Here is a 23,083-nt window from a genome sequence, read left to right on the forward strand (position 1 = left end):
TTTTTAACGGGGCATGTTTATCTAAGCTGGTGAGGAAATTACTTTTAAAGAATGACCAGGCATCCGACTGACAGGATGAGGTCAATATCCTTCCAGGATACCCGGGTCAGGTCGATTAGAAAGGCCTGCTCGCAGAAGTGTTTTAGGGAGCGTTTGACAGTGATGAGGGGTGGTCGTTTGACCGCGGACCCATAGCGGATACAGGCAATGAGGCAGTGATCGCTGAGATCCTGATTGAAAACAGCGGAGGTGTATTTGGAGGGCAAGTTGACCATTCACAGTGAAGTTGTAACTGACCTGAACAAAGGTATGCAGGGCATCAAAGGACCATTGATCTTCATACTTTGGGTTGTATTTCTTTATGGCTTTCTAAGTGGAGAGAAACATGTAGATCATTGTTAAACAGTACTGGTCAAACATGCTAACCCCTACCTTAACTGTTACCCTAAACCCAGGTTAGCCTGAGGGGGCATGTTAGGAAATGTTAGGATAATGGAGGCGTGTTAGGAAATGTTAGGATAATGGAGGCGTGTTAGAAAATGTTAGGATAATGGAGGCGTGTTAGGAAATGTTAGGATAATGGAGGCGTGTTAGGAAATGTTAGGATAATGGAGGCGTGTTAGGATAATTAGGCGTGTTAGGAAATGTTAGGATAATGGAGGCGTGTTAGGAAATGTTATGATAATGGAGGTGTTAGGAAATGTTAGGAAAATGGAGGCGTGTGTGTGTGTGTGTGTGTCGTACCTCTACGTCACCCACTGATGCAGTGGTCTTATTGGCCAGACTCTGCAGCTGTTTAGAGACCACCTTCCACCGACTTCCCTCAGAGCTGGTTACCTGGGAAAAGTCAATCAACCAAATTACCAATCAATAAATTAGCCAACAAACAAATAAATCAATGAACCAATCAATTGACAAATAATGTATCGATCATCAGTAAATGAATGAATCAATGAACACACCCGTCGAGTCTTGATGAGGCTTTCTGGTGAGCAGGGCATCTTAACAAAGTCACTGTGCCACACATGACGTCCAGAATGAGGTTTTAATGTCATTTTATGGTGGAACTCATTCACCTGAATAGGGAGGTAGACAGAGACATGAATGAACAGTGAGAGACACTCTTTGTAGTAATTGTTTTGTGTAAACGTTCCAGTTCACTGTCACTTTAGATGCAAACTTTTTTATTGATCTGCACTGGTTTAATTATCTCTCTTACATCTATGAGGACGTTGTGAGTTCTGCTGAAGGACAGCTGCTCCAGCTCCTCGTGACACTGAGGGACTTTCTTCAGCTTCTGAGAGCAGCACGACCTCTTCTCCTCCTCACCCCTCGCTCCCTCCGTGTCTCTTTTCCTTCCTCTATCCTTCCCGCTATTTGCGTCCCCTCCTCCACCCGCCTTTCCATCCCCCTCTTTCTCCCTTTCTCCATCCCTTTCTCTCTCACTGTCTCTGTGCAGTGATCTGGTGACCGAAGTTTTGTCAATGTCGACCAGGTTTCCAACAGGGACCTCTCCGTTTGGGTTGCGTTTAACCCCCTGATCCCTGTTCTGGTTCTGCATGGCGGCGTCATCCTGCATGACATCTTTCATTTGGGAACTGTTGTTACGATCGGCCATACCTGGAGATAGATAGAGAGACAGGAGTAGGCTTATACTGTCTGCTCCTGATGCTGGGTGATATTTATCTTATCAACATATACTGTAGGTTATATTAAATATACCTCACATGTGACCTATGATAAGACTATATCATTTGTATGCAAAGTCTACTAAAATGTTTATCTGACTCATAAAATGAAAGGATTTACATACAAGGCATTCAAGGGGGGAGGAGACAGAGAGAGAGTGATAAGAGAGAGAGTGTGTGTGTGTGTGTGTGTGTGTGTGTGTGTGTGTGTGTGTGTGTGTGTGTGTGTGTGTGTGTGTGTGTGTGTGTGTGTGTGTGTGTGTGTGTGTGTGTGTGTGTGTGTGTGTGTGTGTGTGTGTGACCACAGCTGGTCAGGAACAAAGATAAAGGACAATGAATCTGAGACCATTTTATAACATCTGAGTTGTTTGGATTCAACATGACCAATGGCATTACTGTACAGTTAACCTCCAATCAGATATCAGACCTAAGACAACTGCACTTTCTCATAACCTCAAGATGTAGGGGTGCAGCAATAAAAAAACAGCAAGAATTTATGCTGTTGCAATAAATAAACAAATGAAACCATTTTTCTGTCTCTATGCGTCACATCTGGAGGAAAACTGGCACTGTACCTACGGTGAAGCATGGTGGTGGCAGCATCACGCTGTGGGGATGTTTTTCAGCGGCAGGGACTGGGAGAGTAGTCAGGATCAAGGGAAAGATGAACGGAGCAAAGTACAAAGCGATCTAAAATCTGCCCGCAGGCCTTCAGAATCAACAGTGCGGGCGCTTGTAGCTTAAAGTGAATGGCAATGAAAATTTAGTGTCAACCAATCAGCTTTAGAGTTGGCTATTGTACACCTGCTGGCTGGCTCCAGTGTTACACAGGAGCTAGCTAGCAGACGTAGTGCGTGCACGTCTTTTGATTGGATTACCAATATTGAGAGGCAAGTCCTATGGGCAGGTTTATGCAGAACCTCAGAACAAGGAAACTGAATTTGATAAACAAATTAATTTGCGTACTACTAAGCTGTTTTTTCAACCCACAATGGCGGAAGGAGGAGAAGATATAGATTTGGTCGAGGATATAATCATAACGCCATTCTCAAGATGAACTTTTCAAGAAAAGTTAGACATTGTCAGGAGAGGTCGCCCGACGCCGACGCTACAAAGCCTGTCACAGGCGGGAAAGGGGTTTGTTCGCCACTTTCAAAGTTCCAACTACGAGCGCTATCAATGGCTCACAGGCTCCGAGGAACACTGCAAACTGTACTGCTGGGAATGCCTATTATTTGCAAGTGATCGATTTGATGTTTGGAGCCACACTGGCTTTGCAAACTTGAGTTGTCTAACCAAGGCAACAACGAGACACCAAATTACGGCTGGCCACTTACAAGCAATGGTGCTTTTTGAAAACACCCGAGTGGATCTACAGCTCAACGAACAAGCGCGCAGGGCAACGGAGCTGCACAATGAAAAGGTGAAGAAAAATAGTGAAATATTGAAAAGACTCATTGATTGTGTCATGTTTTTGGGTAAACAGGAACTGTATTTTTGGAGGGGGACTTAAAGCTCAAAGTTTGTGGACCAGAAATGGATAGAAGAAGAATATTTATATAACTCTGTTGCAGTCAAGTATGTTCTTGCCAATTAGTTGAACTGTACTGTATTGTACTCTTCCCCTGCTATTCTCTCAAGGTGACGCAACACCTGGTTATACTGCGTGTCTGTCTAAAAGTATAATGTCTAGAGCCATGGCATCATAATGGTGGTAATAAGAGGTGGATTAATTCGGGTGGGACTTTGTAGGACCTCACTGAAGGCCCAGGCCCCCACTGACCAAAATAATAAAGAAAACAAAGAATACTATGGTCAGGTTGTGACACATGAAACGGATGTGAAACGGCTAGTTTAGTTAGCGGTGGTGCGCGCTAACATCTGCTAACCATGTGTATGTGACAAATAAAATTTGATTTGATTTGAATAGCGTTTCAATCGGTGACGTCACTTGCTCTGAGACCTTGAAGTAGTAGTTCCCCTTGCTCTGCAAGGGCCGCGGCTTTTGTGGAGCGATGGGTAACGATGCTTCGCGGGTGACTGTTGTTGATGTGTGCAGAGGGTCCCTGGTTCGCGCCCGGGAATGGGGACTGTCTAAAGATATACTGTTACACACACAGGGGCGGATTGGCTGATCAGTTTTTACCCGGCTGGGCCAGTCTAACTTGTTTTTTGTGTGCAAATGATCAAGGAAAACAATTATTTACAAGCAAACAAAAACTGCTACTGTGTATTAATGTTTTACTCAATAATAAAGCTGTAAATGACAGATTCTAAATCTGACTTATTTCTACCTAAGGGATGCTGAAACCTGGGATGACTCATGACTGACTTGGAGGTGAAGGCTAAAAACAAAATCCTCAAAGAGCCTATTCCAGAAATCAAGTCATTACAATGTCTTCTTTTGTGCATTTATTTTCATTCTGATGTGTGTATATCACTTCTAAACCTAAACCTGTTCCTGAGAATCACACCACTTCCTGCTTTCTGCCCACACCGAGAGGGAGTTTCCATGACGCTCTGCAGAGCTGCAGTGCATTGTGGTCTCATGGCCTACACTCAGATGGAACAGTTATATATATGTTGGTTCATCTGGGTCAGATCTTATTTTTCCACTTTGAGAAATAGGAAATTGTGTGTAGGCTACATTTACAACAGCTCAAAACTGAAATCATGCATGCAAGTTTAACATTATCCTGCTAAGAATATCTTAATCACTGGTATAAGTTATGAATGTTCCTTTTTGCTAAATATATTAATGGTCTGAGGGGGTGAGCAAAGGAACAACAGTGTGGTGGTTAGTGTATCACATTGCTGCCTGTATCTCTAAAGTCATGCACACTTCATCTCATAGAGAAGTGTGGGTGGTGGATGTAATGTAGTGGCAGGGGTGGATTGGCCATCTGGCATTTCGGGCAGAGGGCATGTTTTTGCTCAAAAAGATAGTTATCTGGCTAATACTGGGGGCTACAAGGAAATAAATGGGCTGGTGTGGGGGGCCTTGAGGAAAAACATGGCCCAGTGTGTTAGAAATGCTAAGGCTGATTTCTGGTCCCAGTCCACACACACACACACACACACAGAAACACCAGGTATCTCCGAAGCAATGCTATACCATTCTAACGGCCATTGTGCGTTGTCAGGACACTGAACGGGGATAACTCTCTTGGTACGGTCACTGACTGAAGAGACACGGAGTTGCGTACATCAGTTGCTGTCAGATTGCCCTTCGCTACAATGTTATCTTCAAACCCCTGCGTATGCCAACACCGTGCATAAAGAAAGTCTAACAGCTATGCCTAGCCTATAAGTCGAAATGGAAGGTAAACTTACAAATCTGTGCGTAATAGCATTGTGTTTTATGTAAACATCCAATGAAGTAGCCTCATAGGCTTATAATATATATATATATATATATAATAATATATAATAATAATATATAATATAATAATATAATATAATATATGCCATTTAGCAGACGCTTTTATCCAAAGCGACTTACAGTCATGTGTGCATACATTCTACGTATGGGTGGTCCCGGGAATCGAACCCACTACCCTGGCGTTACAAGCGCCATGCTCTACCAACTGAGCTACAGAAGGACCATGTAGCCTAATGCACGGACTGTGCCGAGATCTATTGCATGTCCCTGTCGACTCACGAGTTGCCCCCCGAACCCCTGTGATGAACATCTTGGGGTTCAGGTAAAGCAGCGTCTGAGACAGCAATGTTACGGTCCATTGCTAGAACCTATTAAAGGTCGAGACACTAGCTTCTGTACGGTGAACTAGTAGCCTAAGTTAGCGGTATAGCTGAGATAAATGCATAGCCTATAATGGAAACGATGCTCCTGATTTGGGATAACCTATGCATCCTTCAGTCCTCCCATTCTTGAATGATAGGTGATGTTACGCTAGGCTACCAACCAAGTGATGTCAGATTAGTGATTATTTCTATAGCCTATGATCATTGATCTAATATACACTGTGTATACAAAAGTATGTCGACACCCCTTCAATTTAGTGGATTTGGCTATTTCAGCCACACCCATTGCTGACAGGTGTATAAAATCAAGCACATTGAATCACGCAAACAGCCATGCAATCTCAATAGCCAAACATTGTCAGTAGAATGGCCTTACTGAAGAGTGACTTTCAACGTGGCACCGTCATAGGATGTTATCTTTCCAACAAGCCAGTTGGTCAATTTTCTGCCCTGCTAGTGCTGTTATTGTAAAGTGGAAACACCTAGGCCACACAAGCTCATACAATGGGACCACCGAGTGCTGAATCACATAAAAATTGTCTGTCCCTGCAACACTCACTACCGAGTTCCAAACTGCCTCTGGAAGAAACGTCAGCAAAAGAACTGTTCGACGGGAGCTTCACAAAATGGGTTTCCATGGCAGCCGCACACAAGCCTAAGATCACCATGCGCAATGCCAAGCATCAGCTGGAGTGGTGTAAAGCTCGCCACTATTGGACTCTGGAGCAGTGGAAAAACGTTCTCTGGAGTGATGAATCACGCTTCACCATCTGGCAGTCGAATCAGGGTTTGGCGGATGCCAGGAGAACACTACCTGCCGAATGCATAGTGCCAACTTTGTTTGGAGGAGGAGGAATAATGGTCTGGGTCTGATTTTCATTGTTCGGGGTAGGCTTCTTAGTTCCAGTGAAGGGAAATCTTAACTACAGCATACAATGACATTCTAGACGATTCTGTGCTTCCAACTTTGTGGCAACAGTTTCTGTAAGGCACTTTCCTATTTCAGCATGACAATACCCCTGCGCACAATGCGAGGTCCATACAGAAATGGTTTGTTGAGATTAGTGTGAAAGAACTTGACTGGCCTGCACAGAGCCCTGACCTCAACCCCACTGAACACACTTGGAATGAATTGGAACGCCGACTGCGAGCCAGGCCTAATCGCCCAACATCGGTGCCCAACTTCACTAATGCGCTTGTTGCTGAATTGAAGCAAGTCCCTGCAGCAATGTTCCAACATCTAGTGGAATGCCTTCCTAGAAGGTGGAGACTGTTTTAGTGGAGACTGTTTTAGTAGCAACTCCATAATAATGCCCATGATTTTGGAATGAGATACTAGAAGAGCAGGTGTCCACATAATAATTGATCTAAATACAAAAAGTATTTCAACAAACTGAGAATCCATCCATGAATATATTCAAACAGCACCTAAATTACATTGCTTTGCAGGAGTGGTCCTTGAGTTGCCTCTCGTCCCACAGACACGTTTGCATAAAATCCCTCCCACAGTCATTGGATAGGCCTATAGACCTATAATTCCATTAAACTATAGTCTCATTTAATTTCACTTGCCCACTGCAACCTACTGTTAGCGGACAGGTTATGGGTTCTCAATATAGTGGGCCAGTGTAGGTTTGTAATGGGCAGCAATACTACTGTTAGTAAAGCACCATGGTCATGAACTTGCCATTACACAAAGATTATTGACACCCCCTATTCTGAACATTCCTTTCGTCACATAGGCCAAGATGTTAAGACTTCTAAACTACTGTAGGCTACGAAAGGTGTTTGCTACACAGCAGAACATTGTAGCCACTTCAGAGGGCAGAATGATAGGGACTCAATCCCAGGTCTCTTCTCAGTCAGTGACAGAGCTAAGAGTTTCTTCATCAGGTTGTGCTCATAACGCACCATGGCCATTAGAAGAAAATAAGAATTTGTTCTTAACTGACTTGCCTGGTTAAAAAAAGGTAAAATAAAATAAATAAAAAGAGTGTATGTCTGAAGGTGTGTGTGTGTGTGTGTGTGTGTGTGTGTGTGTGTGTGTGTGTGTGTGTGTGTGTGTGTGTGTGTGTGTGTGTGTGTGTGTGTGTGTGTGTGTGTGTGTGTACAGTGACGGCCTGTTATATGTGCCCAACTTCGCCTCTAAAGGGCCGAAGTCCGTGAATCGTAGCACTCGCTTTCCTGTCTGCTCTGGTATGTGTGTGTGTTGGTTCTTTATTTATTTCCCCCCACAAATTATATCCGGTCTCATCCAACGGCCTCGGGACAAAAAGATCGAGTCATGCGTCCTCTGAAACATAACAAACAGCGCCCGCTTAACCCGGAAGCCAATGTGTCAAGAGTAAAAGGACCGATCAGACCATACACAACCAATTATCCCTTTGGATGAGTATAGGGTCTCGCCCTGTGCACTGTAGTAGCCTAGTGGCGTCCACGAGAACCATGTATTTGACAATCACCCAGTTTTCCTAACAGCACCAATATTTTTACTTTCCCTTTTCAAACGACACAAGGTCAATTACAACACTGAAAATGTTTAACTCCGTTTCTATTATTCAAATTGAACAATCCTATTTGATAATTGGATTGATTAACGTCACGCACCGGGGATACATTGTGTAGGTGGGCTACTCACTTAAATGATGCCCGAATCCGCAGCTAATTTCTGAAGAGCAAAAATATGTGCTTTTCTATCTGGAACTCTTCGCGAAATTCCAGCAATCCTGAAAATGAAAGTGAAACGTAGACTAGGCAAATTGTCAAGCACGTCAACTGTGCATATGACGTAACGCCATACGTGCGTGTTTTTATGAAGTGAAGTCAACGTTGTTCTTAGGACAGAAATAATCTGATTGGTTCAGGGAAGAACAAATCCGATTGGTTTAGGGAAGAACAAATCCGATTGGTTTCTAAAAGGTCAATGGTCAGAGTTTAACAGTTGCACAACTTTTGGAAACATGGAATAGGTTTGAACTCAGAATAGCTACAGAATTAGCTACTCATATTGAATTAGTGAATGGAGCTAGCTAGCAAATATACAAGAAAGTCAGCTAACATTAGTTTTATTGAAATGTTAAGTTGAATAAGCTACACAAACGAGGACAGCAATGTAAATTGCTAAGCTAAACAGAGCTAGTTGATTTGCAGATCTCTTACTAAATGTTGAGTCATAGAATAAAGCTAGCTAGCTCGGTCTCAAATATACCATTAAGTAATCGCCCACTTCATCAGTATTTTGTGGGATAAACTAAATAAACAAAAAAAATGTAAAATGCTAAACTAAACTGGACTAGCTGGTTAAGTAGATAATGTTGAATCATCAAAAAGAGCTAGACAATTTTTCTGGTTTATATCACTTATTCAACGAACAGATTTACTGGCAGATTTGTCACCTAACTTGCTAGCGATTTCTATTTCATAATTCAATTTAAGGAAATAGTTCTCTGCTCAGCTAAGCTACATTCAGCGTAGCATTTTATGTTTCTGCCCCCAGTGAAGCATAACAGTCCATTGAAATGTTTACATTTATTCAACTAAATATTCTGATCAATTAAGTGGAAGCAGATTAACTGATATTTGCGACATAGCTAGCTAGCTCTATTCTATGACTCAACATTAGTATTTATCATATCGGTATATTCAACAGCGTTATCTTGTGATCAAGCCATCAATGTTTTGTAATTATTGGTGTTTGACATTTCAATGAAAATACTACTACTATCAGCTTTTTGATAAGCGGTTTAGCAAAAAAAATATTTCCTGTATTATCGGTAATGGGCTCCCAAGTGGCGCAGCTGTCGAAGGCACTGCATCTCAGTGCAAGAGGTCCCTGCATCTACAGTCCCTGGTTCGGTTTCAAACTGTATCACATCCGTCCGTGATTGGGAGGTCCATAGGGTGGCGCACAATTGGTCCGGGTTTGGCCGGGATAAGCCGTCATTGTAAATAATAATTTGTTTGTAATTGACTTGCCTAGTTAAATAAAGGTTACATTTAAAAAAATAAAACATGGTCCCCAGTTATTCGCCATCTTACTATTTTGTTCAATTACAAGATATATGTTTAATTTTGTTAAAAAAAGAGACACCAGCCTCGTATCCGAAGTGTTTACTAGATAGTTGACTAGTTGGCTAGCCTTCCAGTAAAAACAAAATACTTGAATGTCAACTTTTCATTGCGTAGCCCGGTATGCCCTCCTGTACTCTTAAAAATCATTCATCATTAAATCATCTTCTTCAGTGTTGTAACCAAATACTGTCTCATTATTTGTTTTACAGATTCATCTTTTGTTTTGAGAAAGTAGATAACAGTTTAATACTCACATGAGTTTGAATAATTTAGGTAAAAAGTTGGATATTAAATGATATGTATGTATGGATGGATGTATGTGTGTATATATATATATATAACTTTTTTGAAAACTCTCAAAACATGACTTAATTTACATAAACTGCAATGAAAATCGCTGGTCAGCTAGCTAGAAAGGTGTCTTTAGTTGCAAAACGTAATGTTATTTTCCAGGCCATTTAAATGTTGAGCTCAAAATGATTTAATCCTCCAACCGCTAGAGTGTCCGATGTTGGGGGAAATTAGCTAGCTATCTGTCCATCCCCATGTTCTTAAATTCATATAGTTGATTAAATTTAAATTAAGAAAATGTTAGCTGACTTGTAGATTTGACACCTAGCTACCTAGCTAGCTCTATTTATTAATTTGAGGTTGCTAAATGCATAGCTAGCTAGCTTGCTCTGATGAATTATTCTTTGCTTCAAGTCAGGCGACTAGTTGTATTTTAGCGATATTGTCACACTTATCTGTGACACAATAATGATTTCAAAACATTACAACTTGTTTGTCAAAGTTTAATTAACAAGATTCTCAGTTCAAACCTCCGCCTGTTTTTAAAAATCGTGCATCTATTAAACTCCGCCCATTTACCTTTTAGAAACCAATCAGATAATTTCTGCCTTTAGAACAAAGTTGACTACACTCAATAGACTTATCTAGCTTGTTATTTTATTCGCACATTTGATCATTTGTCATTGCATATCCAGCACGAAATAAAGCAGGTATCTGGGCAAATTCGCTATGTGGGAAGAGTAACTGTCAAGACCACCCTTGAACACAAGGTGGCGGTGATAGACAGTGTAATCCAGGGGCTCTGGTGTCGTCAATTTTATGCGCTGTCTCCTCATACTCCACTAATTCCCTAATCTGATCTGGAAACACAGAATAAGAGGCAAAGATAGGATGGACTATTAAAACACACCATCGGTCTGTTATCAATATGTTTCTGGACAGATAGAGGGGTTGGAGTTGTTTGTGTGTTCGTGCATGACATGCCTGTGGACCTGTATGTGTACATGTCTGTGTGTGTCAGTGGAGGCTGCCGAGGGGAGGACAGCTCATAATAATGTCTGGAATGTCAATGGAATGGTATCAACCACATGGAAACCACATCTTTGATTTGGTTGATACCATTCCATTGACTCCATTCCAGACATTATTATGAGCTGTCCTCCCCTCAGCAGCCTCCACTGTGTGTGTGTGTGTGTGTGTGTGTGTGTGTGTGTGTAGTCAGGGCACACAGATACAGGTATGTGGGGCTGTGAGGATTATGGAATTTTGGGTAACAGTTAATTGTCATGCAAATAGACTTGGTTATTGTCAAAATTGTTTTAAAATGTTTTGAGCTAGTAATGCATCATAATGCATTTTTGAAAATTAGCAATGACATACCTAATGAATAGAGCAGAGCTTTGGGAACACCCCTGTCTCAAAAATGAATGATTCTGAGGCGTCACTACAGACCCGGGTTCGATCCCGGCCTGTGTCACAACCGGCCGCGACCTGGAGTACCATAGGACGGTGTACAATTGGCCCGGCGTCATCCGAGTTAGAGGATTGGCTGGGGGGGCTTTACTTGGCTCATTGCGCTCTAGTGACTCCTTGTGGCGGGCCGTGCGACTGCAGGCTGACCTCGATAGTTAAATAAACGATGTTTCCTCCTACACATTGGTGCAACTGGCTTCCAGGTTAAGAGGGCGATTGTTAAAAAGTGCGGTTTGGCGGGTCATGTGTTGGAGGATGCATGACTCGACCTTCGCTTCTCCCGAGCTTGTTGGGGAGTTGCAGCGATGAGACAAGATTGTAATGGGATCGCATTTGGATATCAAGAATTTGGGAGAAAAAGGGGGTAAAATACACACAAAAAAATTGTTCTGACCATTTGAACTTTTGGAAATTAAGCTTCTCCTCCCGTTCGTGCTGTTCTACTCGTCAAATGACTACCAACTTTACCCATTTCCTGTAAACATTTAAAACTGCTATAGGGTAAAACTATATCTACTTGAATACAAAGTTGTATCCCACCTACTCCTAAAATGAATATTAAGATGATTATCTTTTTTTTTTTTCACGATTTTTGTCTTTAATTTTTGGATACACGACGATACAATAACTGTGCCAGTCCCAGTCACTAGGCTGTGTGAGTGTGAGGGTAGAGAGGCAGATGGCAACTGTATCAGTTTGCCTTAGGCATGTGGTCTGCAAATATGAGAGGGAAAACCAGGGACTACACATTGCTAGAGATTGTATGAGCAGTATGTGTCATTACATGAATGAGTTGTGTGTGTGTGTGTGTGTGTGTGTGTGTGTGTGTGTGTGTGTGTGTGTGTGTGTGTGTGTGTGTGTGTGTGTGTGTGTGTGTGTGTGTGTGTGTGTGTGTGTGTGTGTGTGTGTGTGTGTGTGTGTGTGTGGGACTACTGTATTTGGCTGAGCGAGGGTGGAGACCCTTGTTCACTCTTCCTGCCTGTGTGTGTGTTATTGTGGGTCAGCCATTTCTGTGGAATGTTCCGCCCCTGGCCAGAGAGAAGTCACCACAATGGAATGCACTGAGAAAACAGAAAAACAAAACACTGACCAAGAAAGGCCAGAAAATGAAGAAAGGCTACCTTGCATGTGTGGGTAAGCACACACACCTGTGACTGTGTGTGTGTCTAGCGTCTCTAAAATAATGTAAAATAGTGTGAGACAGAAGTTCAGCACAGGAGAGGGAGAAATAGAAAGAGAGAGAGAGAGAAAGAAAGGAAAAAGCTTCCATTCCCTTTGTCTCCATCATCAGCTGCAGCAATAGCAGTGCAGAAACAGGCATAATCACATGCAGACACTTCACACATTCTCTCTCCCCCTCCCTCTTTCTTTTACTCTCTTTCTCTCCTTGTCTCTCTCTTTCTCTTCTCTCTACTCCCTCTCTTCTGAGAGATTAGCTGGAGGTCATATTGCTGCAATAGTGATCCTCCTGTCTCAACCACACACACACACACACAAATATCAGATCAATACTGAAGCACCATTTGACCCTGTGCCCTGTAAGCGTGTGTGTGTGTGTACGTGCTTGAGTGTGTGTGCGTTCACTCTGTGTGCTAGTATGTGGAGTGGGAGTCAGGAAGAGTCGGTTGTTAAATGACTGCAGTGAATTGGAATGGTGGGGAGTTGGTGAGTGTGTGTGTTCGCGCTGCGGCAGGTCGTGGGGGGAGGGGGCATAGGACGGGGGTGGAGAGGAAGGAATTAAGGGAGGAGGAGGAGGGTGAAGAGGAGGCGGTGGGGGAAGAGGGAAGAGGAGGAGTAGGAGGGAGAGGAGGAGGGGACACTGGGTAGAGGAGAGAAAGATGAAGAACAGGAGAGGATCTCTACCTGTTTCCAGGGCAACGGAAAACTGCAGGTCGGAGTGTTTTCTCCACGCTACGCTGCCCTCTAGCAGAATACTGCAGACACCTCTGCACACACACTGCAGACACCTATAAACACACACACACACAACTCAGACTTACCTCAGTGCATACTGAGCAATGTGTCCTTGCTTCTGAATCTCTGCTAGTGATGGGCTATGAACAGCTCTGTACCTAACACTGAATAACTGTTTTTACAGTTCAGGACTTAATGTACAAGGTCAGTGTGTGTGTGTGTGTGTGTGTGTGTGTGTGTGTGTGTGTGTGTGTGTGTGTGTGTGTGTGTGTGTGTGTGTGTGTGTGTGTGTGTGTGTGTGTGTCTGCCCCCTCACACTCACGCACACATAAACCAGCTGTAGTTTTATGACCACTTCATGTATATTCATCATCTATAAGGTGTCTATAAACAGAGTAGTAACTGTGTATTCAGTCTTATGTGACTGTCTGATCAGACACTATGGTCTGCCAACACTGGCTTTGTCGTCCCACACAAACACACACACACACACACGTTCCCTTGTGTATTGCTCTGACCTGACATCAGGAGAGGGCAGCTCTGTTCAGCCGTAGTCAACAACACTCTTCATCTATTGTTCTCCTCACCACCCTCTCCCTCCAGCTCTGCCTCTCCACCCTCCTCTCTGTCGTTCCCCACTGCAGCCCCCTCTCTCCCCCTAGATTTACACCTCCTACCCCCTCTTTTCATCCCACCTCACTCCCTCTCCACCCCCACTGTCCTTTGATTTCTCCCTCCCATCCCCTCTTCACTCCCCTCTTTCCCTGTCAACCTCCTTTCTCCCTCTGCACCCCCTCTTTCCCTCTACACCCCCTATCTTCCACCCTACAACCTCTCTCTCACTGCACCCCTCTCTTCCCCCTCTCCCATCTGGCTAATTCACATGATACAGTATGTGATTGCCCTAGGGTGGAACATACCAACCGCACTAGATCAAGGGAAGGCACAGAAAGGAAGGAAAGCTTTTTAGTTTCCATCTTGACACACACTTTAGAACCTGTCTTCTCTACTACAGCAGTGTTCCTTAAACCAATCCTCAGGAACTCCCAGTTGTTTCACATACCTGTTACATTTCACCACTAGCACGACTGATTCAGCTAATTAAGGGCTTGCTGATTAGCTCATTCACGCTAGTAAAACCAAATGCATGCTTTTCAACCGTTCACTGCCCGCACACGCCCGCCCGACTAACATCAATGCTCTGGACGGTTCTGACTTAGAATATGTGGACAACTACACATACCTAGGTGTCTGGCTAGACTGTAAACTCTCCTTCCAGACTCACATTAAACATCTCCAATCCAAAATTAAATCTAGAATTGGCTTCCTATTTCGCAACAAAGCCTCCTTCACTCGCGCCACCAAACATACCCTCGTAAAACTGACTATCCTACTGATCCTCAACTTCGGCGATGTCATTTACAAAATAGCTTCCAATACTCTACTCAGCAAACTGGATGCAGTCTCTCACAGTGCCATCCGTTTTGTCACCAAAGACCCTTATACCACCTACCACTGTGACCTGTATGCCTAGTCAGCTGGCCCTCGCTACATATTCGTCGCCAGACCCACTGGCTCCAGGTCATCTATAAGTCTATGCTAGGTAAAGCTCCGCCTTATCTCAGCTCACTGGTCACGATAACAACACCCACCCATAGCACGCGCTCCAGCAGGTATATCTCACTGGTCGTCCCCAAAGCCAACACCTACTTTGGCCGCCTTTCCTTCCAGTTCTCTGCTGCCAATGACTGGAACGAATTGCAAAAATCGCTGAAGCTGGAGACTTAAATTTCACTCACTAACTTTAAAAATCAGCTATCTGAGCAGCTAACCGATCGCTGCAGCTGTAAATAGCCAATCTGTAAATATCCCATCCAATCTACCTACCTCACCCCCATATTGTTTTTATTTACTTTTTTGCACACCAGTATTTCTACTTGCACATCATTATCTGCACATCCATCACTCCAGTGTTTATTTGCTAAACTGTAATTACTTTGCTACTATGGCTTATTTATTGCCTTACCTCCTCACGCCATTTGCACACACTTTATATATACTTCATTTTTTTCTATTGTGTTATTGACTGTATGCTTGTTTATTCCATGTGTAACTCTGTGTTGTTGTTTGTGTCGCACTGCTTTGCTTTATCTTGGCCAGGTCGCAGTAGCAACTAGCTTACCTGGTTAAATAAAGGTGAAATAAAATAAAAATATATATAATAAAATTGAATCAGGTGTGCTAGTTATGGAATTCGACAGTTATGGGTTGGGGTCCCAGAGGAAAGGTTTGAGAAGCACTGATCTACACAAGAGACCCCCTACCAGTGCTATATCATACACAGACACTGGTGTAACCCAACCCATCTCCCCCTTCTCAGTCTGCAGGGGTACGATCTGTTACCCTCAGCCTGGGTCACGTTTAGTAGGGACAAAATGTTTTGAAACACAAAGTAAAACTGAATGTGTTCAATAACACACAAAGCACATATTTTGGTTTTCGGTTTCAAGACATTGTGCTTGTGACATACTAAACACAACTCCGGTTAAGTGTTTTTAAGGTTGAGTATTAGCTGCTAGACACCTCAGATACTTCCCTTAGCCCCTATACCCCTACAATGCATGTAAGGGGCATTCCCAGATACCTGAGAACAGGCAGAGCCATGGGAACACCTGAGAGGGATAAAAGTGACAGACATTAGTGTGCTCTCTCTCTAAACCCGGTCCATCTCGCTCACCCCTCCCCCTCTTGCTGCTGTAGAAAGGGACAGGTGTGTGACTTTGTCCTTCCATTACCCCTCTCTTCCTCGAATTAATTGACACACCAATGTATCAAACAGAAAATTACTATCCTGCCACTGATGCTTTGTGTCAAGGAGAACTGCTGATTTTAACGATGACAACAAATGAAGGCCATTGTTTAATTTGCTTCCAATAAAAATGTAATGCATAGAATAGACATGCATCACTTACCCTGTGGAAATCTATATTTGTAGGCCTATATTCTATAGATGTCTACCTGCAACTCTAAATCATTTCCTCTGAATAAACAGGCTACCATTCTGAAACAGACCTAATATACAATATACAAAATGTAATCGTCAATGGGAATCTGATTAACGATCGTTACCGAACCGACGTCACCGTGGAGGCAGGGGTGACATCTCTCTCGATGACTCCTTCTGTAATGATCAGCTACTCTGGTCTAGGGGCGAGGAGAAAAGTCAGTCGCTAGCCTTGTGTAGGGTGTGTGAGGGACATGAAAAATGCCTTTCTCCCGTCGGAGACAACAGCCCCGTGATCTCATGAATATATTCTAGCTGGCGGGCCATTGTGCAATAGTCAGGGAGGTATGCAATCCAGTTTCTTGGGCAAAAACGGCTGCTCGGAGCAAGGACCAACTACTACACAGCGATTCTTCTCACTTTTGTGCATGCTTACATTCCGAGTAGTGACGACGCCGGACAAGCAGTGATACGGATCTTTTGAGGCACATTCGACGAGGCTGCCAGCTACAGTTTTAAAGGGGAAACGATTCGCCACATCCAGACATGGGAGCGAACGTTACAACTTGAAGACAGACAAGACACACTGTTGCGGATATAAGGAAAAATAACGAACATAGCCTACTTTTATTGTCACCGACCAATACTTCTTGGAACTATCTACCAGCTGAATAATACAGAATCAAATAAAGAATTCCAACCACGGGTAGTTGGAGTCAAAGGTAAGCCCCAGCAGAACACCAGATGGCTAGGCTAGCGTTGTCGAATAGCCTACTGTAGCCACTAACGTTAAGCTATTTGCAAATATTACCCAGACTAAATATGCAGTCACTAGCCTGTGCTGTATAACGTTTGGACAGCGTCTGCATCTCGGTTTGTCTGATAAGCGCTCCGGAACACGTTGTTTAATTGCTGCAAACAATAGTTTGGTCATGCCTTGTTGGCTACGGTTCTGTATGTAGCCTACAGGGCAATAGCTAATTTAGCTACAAAGTAGCTAGCATAATTACGTGGTTGAGTCCCCTTCTCGAATGGGTAAACGTGGACATAACTGACAGTAAAATAGTCTGGTTGTAAACAAACGGGGTCGCAAGTCGCAACACCTCTGAGCAGTTTCTGATATTACAAGGTTAGATGAAACAAAATGTCTCCCATTGTTATTTCAAGTGCGAGCAGCATGCGTAGCATGGTAGCTCCGATGTAGCACGGACTGCCTTGGAATTCTCTGACATCTATCTGTAAGCGATGCACGATTTCAGTGGAAACGTGTCCGTGCATTGCTTACATTGTATCCGCGCAAAGCATAACGTTTCAACAACAGTATGGTTGATGTTTTGTGTGTGTGAGATAATTGGGTTGAATGTGTGTTTTTTTAAATTAGGCTACAACAAATGTATACTGACAGATTATCTTGCGATCTGTCGATCGCCTCACGATGAGATCTGAGATGGTGCTAAATAGATTAGCGCCAAAAAGCTACATCCCTTGTAGGCAATTTAGCTCCTTAAACACCATAGTCTTTGTGTGAGTTTCCATCAGACTAGACGCTGTGTTGCGAATTGCTAAAACACAAACTTAACCTAGCTCAAGGCAGTCAAATAATATGATCACCCCTGTGTATCACCTCAGCCACCACATACCTGTGTATTCATGAGGACTTTCTATATGTAAATTGTTAGTTCGCACACTTATACCCAGACCTACATGTACAACGATACACAAATAATACATCTGAAGGACCGGTCAGCAACATCCCAAGGACCAGTGCTGGTCTAGAGACCGTGGGTTGAGGGACTCTGCTCCAGGTATTTAGGGGTCCAGCTGTAGCCAGGTGAGGTAGCTGGGTGTCAGAGGTTAAAGGTGAGGCTAGGTGACAATACATGGCATTGGGTGTCTATCGGCTGGCCAGATGTCCCCTGTATGCTAAATGGAGTCAAACCCAGAGGTGGGTGAGATTGGGAGTAGGCCTATTCCACATACACACGTTCTACACAGGCCTGTGAGGAATATCAGATCTTTACAATGCCTGGAGAATAGAGGTCGACCGAGTGATTTTTCAACATCGATACTGATTATTGGATAACCAGAAAAGGCCGGAACCGATTCATATTTTAGCATTTATTTCTATGTAATAATGACAATTACAACAATACTACTGAATGAACACTTTTATTTTAACTTAATATAATAAATCGAAATCAATTTAGCCTCAAATAAATAATGAAACATGTTCAATTTGGTTTAAATAATGCAAAAGCAAAGTATTGGAGAAGTAAAAGTGCAATATGTGCCAAGTAAGAAAGCTAATGTTTAAGTTCCTTGCTCAGAACATGAGAACATATGAAAGCTGGTGGTTTATTTTAACTTGACTCTTCAATATTCCCAGGTAAGAAGTTTTAGGTTGTAGTTATTATAGGACTATTTATCTCTATACCATTTGTATTTCATATACCTTTGACTGTTGGATGTTCTTATAGGCACTTTAGTATTGCCAGTGTAACAGTATAGTTTCGGTCCCTCTCGCCCCTATCTGGGCTCGAACCGGGAACACATCGACAACAGCCACCCTCAAAGCATCGTTACCCTTCGCTCCACAAAAGCCGCAGCCCTTGCAGAGCAAGGGGAACAACTACTTCAAGTCTCAGAGCAAGTGATGTTTGAAACGCTATTAGCGTGCACCCCGCTAACTAGCTAGCCATTTTACATCGGTTACACCAGCCTAATCTCGGGAGTTGATAGGCTTGAAGTTATAAACAGCTTAATGCTTGAAGCACAATGGAGAGCTGCTGGCAAACGCACGAAAGTGCTGTTTGAATGAATGTTTACGAGCCTGCTGCTGCCTACCACCGCTCAGTCAGACTGCTCTGTCAAATATCAATTCCTAGATTTAACTATACCATAATAACACACAGAAATCAGAGCCGTAGGTTATTAATATGGTAAAATCCGGAAACTATCATTTCGAAAACGAAACGTTTATTCTTTCAGTGAAATACGGAACCGTTCCATATTTTATCTAATGGGTGGCATCCATAAGTCTAAATAGTCCTGTTACATTGTACAACCTTCAATGTTATGTCATAATTACGTAAAATTCTGGCAAATTAGTTCGCAACGAGCCAAACGGCCCAAACTGCTGCATATACCCTGACTCTGTGTGCAATGAACGCAAGAGAAGTGACACAATTTCCCTTTGTTGAAAGAAATTCATGTTAGCAGGCAATATTAACTAAATATGCAGGTTTTAAAATATATACTTGTGTATTGATTTTAAGAAAGGCGTTGATGTTTATGGTTAGGTACACATTGGTGCAACGAAAGTGCTTTTTTTGCGAATGTGCTTGTTTACATTTACATTTACATTTAAGTCATTTAGCAGACGCTCTTATCCAGAGCGACTTACAAATTGGTGCATTCACCTTATGACATCCAGTGGAACAGTCATTTTACAATAGTGCATCTAAATCTTAAAGGGGGGGGTGAGAGGGATTACTTATCCTATCCTAGGTATTCCTTAAAGAGGTGGCCAGGTTTGGCAAAGTAGGCTATGATTCAATGATAAATTAACAAGCACAGCATCAATTATATGCAAGAGCAGGAGCTGAATTTATGTATCTGAAATGCACCCACTGTATGTGTCTGGCTCTCACTTACAGATGGGCAGGCAGACAAACAGCATGAATGACCTGAGGGTTCTGCTGCTTCTCAACAGAACGCTGCTGTCACCTGAAATCCTGTCTCACTGCTGTTCGAGACACACACACACACCGCACACACTAGCAGTGTGTGGGTAAAATCACTCAGGATGCCAAGCAGGCTGTAAAATAGCTTTTTTTTACCGATGTTGGGGGGGGTTTGCTGCACCAGGACAACCCACAGTTGAGCTCAGCTCAATGCCGATTGGCTATTTATGTATTTTATCTAGGGAGGCTAAATGCCTGCTGGCATCAATCAATCAATCAAATACAGTGGTGGTCACATGTTATACTCTTGGTCCAGACAGCGTCAGATACAGGGGCTACACATACTGAGACAGAGGGGTGCTGTTTCCCTGTTCAGACAGCATCAGATACAGGGGCTACACATACTGAGACAGAGGGGTGCTGTTTCCCTGTTCAGACAGCATCAGATACAGGGGCTACACATACTGAGACAGAGGGGTGCTGTTTCCCTGTTCAGACAGCATCAGATACAGGGGCTACACATACTGAGACAGAGGGGTGCTGTTTCCCTGTTCAGACAGCATCAGATACAGGGGCTACACATACTGAGACAGAGAGGTGCTGTTTCTCTGTTCAGACAGCGTCAAATACAGGGGCTACACATACTGAGACAGGGGGGTGCTGTTTCCCTGTTCAGACAGCGTCAGATACAGGGGCTACACATACTGAGACAGAGGGGTGCTGTTTCCCTGTTCAGACAGCGTCAAATACAGGGGCTACACATACTGAGACAGAGGGGTGCTGTTTCCCTGTTCAGACAGCGTCAGATACAGGGGCTACACATACTGAGACAGAGGGGTGCTGTTTCCCTCGCTCTGATCATTTCGCCAGTGAGATTCAGCTACTTGCAAATTCACAATTTTTGTGGGGAAACAGAGATGATAGAGAAAATATTTTATAATTGTAATTTATTTATTGGTCAAATATTTGGGGAAGCCTGACCTCCCTTGGCAGCCATGAATACACACCACTGTGCACACATGTCACCGACCTGTAGCATCCCTGTTCCCTTTCCCTGTTTACCGTGCCGTTTCCTTTGAGAGCGTTATCATAAGTCATGTACTTCTCAAAAGTCAGTTTGTAGCACATTTTACTTACATTTGATTTGGATCCTATATGATCAATATTATGAACATATTGTTTATTCTGTCAACTAAGGCAGTCTTTTAGAACAATTGTAAATTCAATGCTTGACCGTTGTGAATTGTCCCTGTAATTAGATCAAATCAATAGAATTTGGCTTGCATCTCAGACTAACCCATAAAATCTACTGAAAATTGATAGACTGTAGTTACTTTAGTGCATAGACAACATTCTAGCGTCAAACTAGTTGATTACTTGAATCATAATTGCAATGAAGGCCTGCCTGAACCCAAATCAATTTTTGTCTTGAAACAACCAAACTGCAAATAATTCTAGACTAAAACTGATGTTTTTGGTTCTTCCCGATTGTTTAAGTGAAATACTGACAATTTATGGCATTTCTGTGTCTTCGGCTATTTTCACATTTTCGGGCAAGTGACCATAATTTTCTGGCAACCTGAAAAAATGATCCTGACTACCCCGATGGGCAATTGCCTTTCAGGCCTAAATGTCAATCCACACACAATTATGGGTTAAGTCCATATGACAATGTGTGTATCTGTGTCTAGAATGATGATAATGTTTACAATGGTACCTCTGGTGATTGACAGTATGATCGATGGCACTGGACTCATTTCCCTCTTCACTTGTTTCTCTTCACCTTTTCCACACCCCTCCTCCAGATATCCTTCTCAGTGAGTGGGTCAGCAGCATACCACCCTGCATCCCACTGCTTGCTTGTCTCTGAAGCTAAGCAGGATAGGTCCTGGTCAGTCCATAGATGGGAGACAAGATGCTGCTAGAAGTGGTGTTGGAGGGCCAATAGGAGGCACTCTTTCATTTGGCCTAGAATAAAATATCCCAATGCCCCAGGGCAGTAATAGGGAACGTTGCCCTGTGTATGGTGCCGTCTTTCAGATGGGATGTTAAACGGGTGTCCTGAATGTAGGGTTGTTAACCCCGCTGTCTTGGCTAAATTCCCTATCTGGCCCTCATACCATCATGGTCACCTAATCATCCCCAGCTTCCAATTGGCTTATTTGTCTCCCCTGTAACTATTCCCCAGGTTCTTGCTGTAAATGAGAATGTGTTCTCAATCAACTTACCTGGTCAAGTAAGGGTTAAAAGTGAAAGGGTGAAAGCCACCTAATCCTGGACTGCTGGTCTGGTATGTGAGTCATTGGAGTCCATTCATCTGGCTGTGAGTCTGCCATGCAGGCACACAGACAAACAGTCACAGGGATTGAGGACACACAACCTTCTCCAAGGTCTTTTGTTCCAGCCCCACGGAAACACAACTGATTCAACTAATTAAATGAGACATCACTATACTGAGAAATGGAGCCTTTGTTCATGTTTTTTCAGGGCCCCCATACTATACAATGAGGATGAGGAAGTGATTTGCTGTTTGGGGTAAGTTTCTCAAAAACAAGTTAAATTACAAAAAAGGTATCAAGATCCTTCCTTAACGTGCCATTTACATAAAAAATAAAAGATTTGGTTGAAAAAAAGCCAACTTTTCCATTAAGGTCTTGATGATCAGTTGATTATTTAAATCATGTGTTAGTGCTGGGCCGAAACAATAGCCTGCACACTCTGTAGCCCTCCAGGACTAGGGTTGAAGACCAGCCAGGGCTTGTTCTTACAAAGCATCTGAGTAAGAGTGCTGATCTAGGATCAGTTTTGCCTTTTAGATCATAATTATAAGGAGGGAATGTGTGGATCCTAGATCAGTACTCTACTCTGTGAATGTGGGCCCACACCACTGCTCTGGGTGGTTTGGTCTCTTGGGTGGTATGTAAGTGTGTGTTTGTACTGTTATTACACAACAACATCAATTAGCAAGTCATGAGCCAGAGCCAAGTTTCCATGTACATTCAGCAGAGCAGTAAGGGAATCCATCAGTGTGTTTCTCAGCCCTGGGTCCTATTCATTAGGTACGAAACGGAAGGAAACTGGGAAGTACTATCTGAACTTGTCCAATAAGAAGCCAGTGTCCTAATTAATACAACCCTGCTGGTGACAAGCAGTAAACACTGTGACCTTGGAATGGAGAGGGTGAGAGTGAGAGA

The 23,083-nt window shown here is 43.1% G+C and overlaps 2 protein-coding genes across 2 annotated transcripts in view; one reads left to right on the forward strand and one right to left on the reverse strand.

The window, feature by feature from the left end:
* The window catches only part of pargl (poly (ADP-ribose) glycohydrolase, like), a 43,178-nt gene extending 26,819 nt beyond the window's left edge, over positions 1-16,359 (reverse strand). Inside the window, exons 1-6 of the mRNA XM_046290296.1 lie at positions 16,332-16,359; positions 13,152-13,255; positions 1,220-1,620; positions 963-1,076; positions 745-837; positions 298-369 (exon numbers count right to left, since the gene is read on the reverse strand). Coding sequence (XP_046146252.1) covers positions 298-369; positions 745-837; positions 963-1,076; positions 1,220-1,618 — 678 coding nt within the window. The 5' untranslated portion in view covers positions 1,619-1,620; positions 13,152-13,255; positions 16,332-16,359. The remainder of the gene's footprint in view (positions 1-297; positions 370-744; positions 838-962; positions 1,077-1,219; positions 1,621-13,151; positions 13,256-16,331) is intronic.
* An 8-nt stretch (positions 16,360-16,367) lies between these two features.
* zmiz2 (zinc finger, MIZ-type containing 2) overlaps positions 16,368-23,083 on the forward strand; it is a 48,605-nt gene continuing 41,889 nt past the window's right edge. Inside the window, 1 exon segment of the mRNA XM_046290298.1 lies at positions 16,368-16,928. The gene's annotated coding sequence lies outside the window, so the exon portion shown is untranslated.

Source organism: Oncorhynchus gorbuscha, linkage group LG11, assembly GCF_021184085.1.
Source record: "Oncorhynchus gorbuscha isolate QuinsamMale2020 ecotype Even-year linkage group LG11, OgorEven_v1.0, whole genome shotgun sequence".
NCBI classification, from domain to species: Eukaryota; Metazoa; Chordata; class Actinopteri; order Salmoniformes; family Salmonidae; genus Oncorhynchus; species Oncorhynchus gorbuscha.